The 4,159-nt window shown below is 41.6% G+C and overlaps 1 protein-coding gene across 3 annotated transcripts in view; it reads left to right on the top strand.

Moving 5' to 3' along the window:
- LOC137975657 (kinase suppressor of Ras 2-like) overlaps positions 1-3,547 on the top strand; it is a 39,346-nt gene extending 35,799 nt beyond the window's left edge. For all 3 annotated transcript variants that reach the window (XM_068822808.1, XM_068822807.1, XM_068822809.1), the window contains 3 exons: positions 298-569; positions 2,143-2,272; positions 3,275-3,547. In XM_068822808.1, coding sequence (XP_068678909.1) covers positions 298-569; positions 2,143-2,272; positions 3,275-3,442 — 570 coding nt within the window. In that variant the 3' untranslated portion in view covers positions 3,443-3,547. The remainder of the gene's footprint in view (positions 1-297; positions 570-2,142; positions 2,273-3,274) is intronic.
- Positions 3,548-4,159: the final 612 nt, after the last annotated feature.

Genomic DNA, 4,159 nt, shown 5'->3' with positions numbered 1-4,159 from the left:
GAAGATGAAAGCGACCTGTGGACCGAATAAACGAACAAAGAATTCGGAAAGGCGTGATTGACGATAGGAGCAAATGATTTGAGTATGAATGAGGACAAGATAAACGAATGCTCCTGCATCAAATCGCCAGCATGAAAAGTATGGTTTCGTATGATTGTTTAAGTGGTTCGTTTTGGTCGTATTACGGTAGAATTTTCAAACGATCGGAACCGTTATATTGAAATGTTGTGTGAGGATGAAATGAAATAGTTACAGCTATAGAAACTTCATTCTAGTAACTGGAAAATTTTGTAACAGGGCATGGGTTATCTCCACGCACGAGGAATCGTCCACACCGACCTTCGTTCAAAGAATGTGTTCATTGAATCTGGAAATCGTGTCGTAATCACAGACTTTGGTTTATTCAGCGTGGCTGGTCTAACCACGAAGTCTGTTAGACCTGGTTGGCTGTTAATTCCCGAGGGATGGTTGCCTTATTTAGCGCCGGAAATACTTCGCTCTCTTACGACACTACAAGACGCTCCTGATTCATCACAGTTCACCATGGCGACGGATATGTATGCTTTTGGGTGAGTTGTTAGAGCTTGTTAACGCGCATTTCGATTGGTATCAAGGGATTCTTTGCTGACATTACTGTTTTCACCTTGTGTCAGGAACATACGAGGTTGCTTGAACACATCATGTTATCCACAAATTTGCTTCAAAAGTTCAAAGAACTTTTAAAGTTAGTTATCTTTTTATTTTCGATAATCGGTGAAATTTAGTCGTCAACACCTAAGAAGATAATGGGTGTCAAAAGCGCTAATGAATTCATACATATTTATCAATTGTACATTTTTAAAGCAACAGCCCTGAGAGATTTTCTGGTGTATTGAGCCCAGATTTTCAGCTATAGTTAATTATGAAATTCACTTTAGATATTCATTGCGGTTTCCAGGCGGATCAATTTTTGGTTTTCACGTGACGTCACGGCCACCATATTGGTGTCCCCAAACAAAGAAACGGCGGCCATGTTGATGTGCCGACCTAATCCTCTGGGAATTGAAGTCTGTTATCATGCAAATGTTTTCTTTTGTTTTAATTGAAAAACATGGCTGTTGATCACATGAGTGCAAACCAACAAGAAGAAAATGATGGGCACTTGCTAATGGTAGTTATTGTAAACAGAGATTCTACCAATATCTAATAGTTACCATACTTCGGCCACGATACATTTAGGCAAAGACATGTAGGTTATTGTGTAGGTGCCCACGCTGACTGAATGACTGATCGATCGATCGTTCGATCGTTCGGAGGCTGGTCTGAATCGGTGGGTCAAGTAGAATAGAATAGAACACAATCTTTATTCAAACTCACTGACAATATATAGCACACTGGTGCTAGTTGAGCGAGCAAATACTATTAAAGCTAAAACTAGATACAAAATACCAAAATTTACTTCAACAATAAAATAGAATAGAATGGGAATAAAATTAAGTAGCATAAAAATAAATAAATAAATCAATAAATAAATAAATAAATAATATTAATAAAAGATCAGTTGATTGTCAAAGATTGAAAGAAATTATATTCGCTCACACGCGATTGGCCTTAACGCCTCAAGTGACCGAATATTCCCCAACTAAAACTGGGAAATATCCAACTTCTAAGCGTCGGAATTGATCCAAACTTTCCACAAAAATGTTTCATTTTGATTTATTCCGAGAGAAATTTCGCTTTCCGGCGAAAAAAATTTTAGTTTAGCAACGCTTAGCACAATCATTTACCATGTAAGGTCAAACTAAGGTATATGAGGTGATAACCGAGACTGAGTGAACCAATCAGAGCACGAGAAATGCATTAGCCGACGCTAATATCAATATTCAGCTTGATGTTGAGGCAGAAAAACAGCTTGCAATGAATGTGAAAGATATTAGCGTATCAACCACTTTCCTTTGTCTTTGTCCTCTAAATCTCTCTTTCGCGCTGAATTTTAATCTGTCGAAAGTGGCGTATTAGATGGCCGTTGCTCTACCGACTGAGCTACAAGGTTAGACAGGAGGCGACCGTCACAGAGCCCGTAGATGTTATACAACTCTGCCGCTCACTGATATTGTAAACCTTGTATAAAACCATGCTAATTTTTTTTTCTAATTCTTGCAGGACTGTATGGTATGAGATGTGTAGTGGCGCCTGGCCGTTCAGGAAGCAGATCCCAGAGGCCATAATCTGGCAGGTCGGAAAAGGCGTGAAACCTTCACTTAGTAATGTGGATGTACCTCGGGAAGTCAAGGTAAGAAACTTCATGGGATTAAACATTTTGGACAGAGCTCCCTTAAAAAAACATGAAATCTGCGCGTATTTCTTGGTCTTCATAGAAAAAAAGCCGCAGACAGACAGGTGAGAAATTAAGCTCCCCAGGCGCGATGGATGCTGTATGAGTAACCGGTTTTTGCGATTTTTGGCATTGATAAAGGCCATGAAGAGAAACAGAAATTCTCGCTAAACAGAAAAGATTACAAACTTGGTGTCGTTTTACGTCTGCAACTGTTTTGCTCAAGATTGTAGCATGGAAAGATGACAGGGGTCACTGCCAAACGGAGGATAAACCTGTTGCTGGGAGTTCAACGGTATTTGATTGGGGACGTAAAACCGACTTTAAATTTGCGTTTGAGAAAAGTCGAAGTGAAACCCTTTAACACGAATTATTTCCTTCAAAAAATCCTTGTGTATTTTTAACTATCCTGGACATGGATTTTCAATTATCTTGCGTGATTTTTTTTGCCACCCTTATGGTGACCTTTTGGACATCATCAAATCCAAAATAGCGGCGTTTGTGCTTAACCTCGCTTTCGTTCTCTGGTCATTGGAAGTGGAAGTTACGACCTTAGAGGGCCCATTTCTCGATGGTCTCGATAGTCCCCAAACGTTTCGGCCCTTTCTGAGTATCGAGTATCGTCTCAGCTGCGTCTCCTTCCTCTGTCGAGTCGAGTCGAGGGCTTTTGCCAGGATACTCCCATTTTCCCTTTTCGTCCCTCATCAAAATCGACTCCCAGCAAATTACATCTGGCTGTGGTGCTGTCGTCCAGGGTCACACGTGAACCGCCTAGCGGTAGCCATTGGCGCTTCATCAGAAATGCTTTCGTTGCGATCTCTTAGGGCTGCTTGCTTCGGAGTTCAGTCTCTAAGGCTGTGCAAGTACAGGTGATAAGCATGACCAGTTTATTGTGGGTAACATCAGTTTGACGTAAGTGAAGAGCTCGAGATATCAAGGTCATGGTTTTGGTTTTTGCAGGATACCCTGACTGTTTGCTGGGCGTATGACCCCGAAAAACGGCCAACTTTCGGCGATTTACTGAGAACATTAGAAAGACTTCCTAAACAAAAAGGGAAGCTGCGGAGAAGCCCGTCACAGCCATGTACTGTGGGAAGAGGGGCAGAGGCTCTCATGTTAATTCAATGAATTTATAATTACACCACATCCCGACTGCAGGGCGGAAACGGAAGTGCGAATTCCAGGAATCTGGATAGGCCTGGACACGAGTTCGGCAACGAGCCGCGACGACACGCCACTTTTAAGGAAAGGAGAACCAAGGCTTTAGCTGAAGCTTAACCTGTTCTGTTTTACAATGGAGATTTGTCAAGACGAGGATTCAGCCGTTTTCCGTTCACATTTTGCGTTTTTGTGCGTTCTCGATGTCCTCCCGTCAAAGATTTTTTATTTTGTACCACGTGAATGCGTAAAACCGATTCTGGACTCATTTTATGTCCCTTTTCATTTACCAGAGGCCTTTTCAATCCTTTAACAGTAAAATAAAGGCCTAAATTGAACGGTGCTTGTCTACGTGTAATGTGAACGGGGTCTCAAGAGGGAAACATGGAAATTTGGTAGTTTCAAACGAACCGGTACATGAAAATGACCAACGTTTCAAGCGGAGCTTATCGAGGTATTGTGGCTTTTTGTGTGAGCATAGCAACGGAAAACAACGATATTAACAACCTCGTTCACATGAGCGGATGGAGAGGAAGAGGGCCTTGGGAGCGAGGCTGTCTTTTTAAATGAATGGAATGAGAGATATCCATTAACTTCGTGGGAATAGAGAGTACCGAGTTGAGAAATACTAGTGAGTTTGCTTCCTTTTTTGTCGCTTTCGTGTTTCCCAGGTGAAGAGCCTACGTG

This window comes from Montipora foliosa, chromosome 11 (assembly GCF_036669935.1).
Source record: "Montipora foliosa isolate CH-2021 chromosome 11, ASM3666993v2, whole genome shotgun sequence".
NCBI lineage: Eukaryota > Metazoa > Cnidaria > Anthozoa > Scleractinia > Acroporidae > Montipora > Montipora foliosa.
This window is presented reverse-complemented; position numbering and strand designations above follow the sequence as displayed.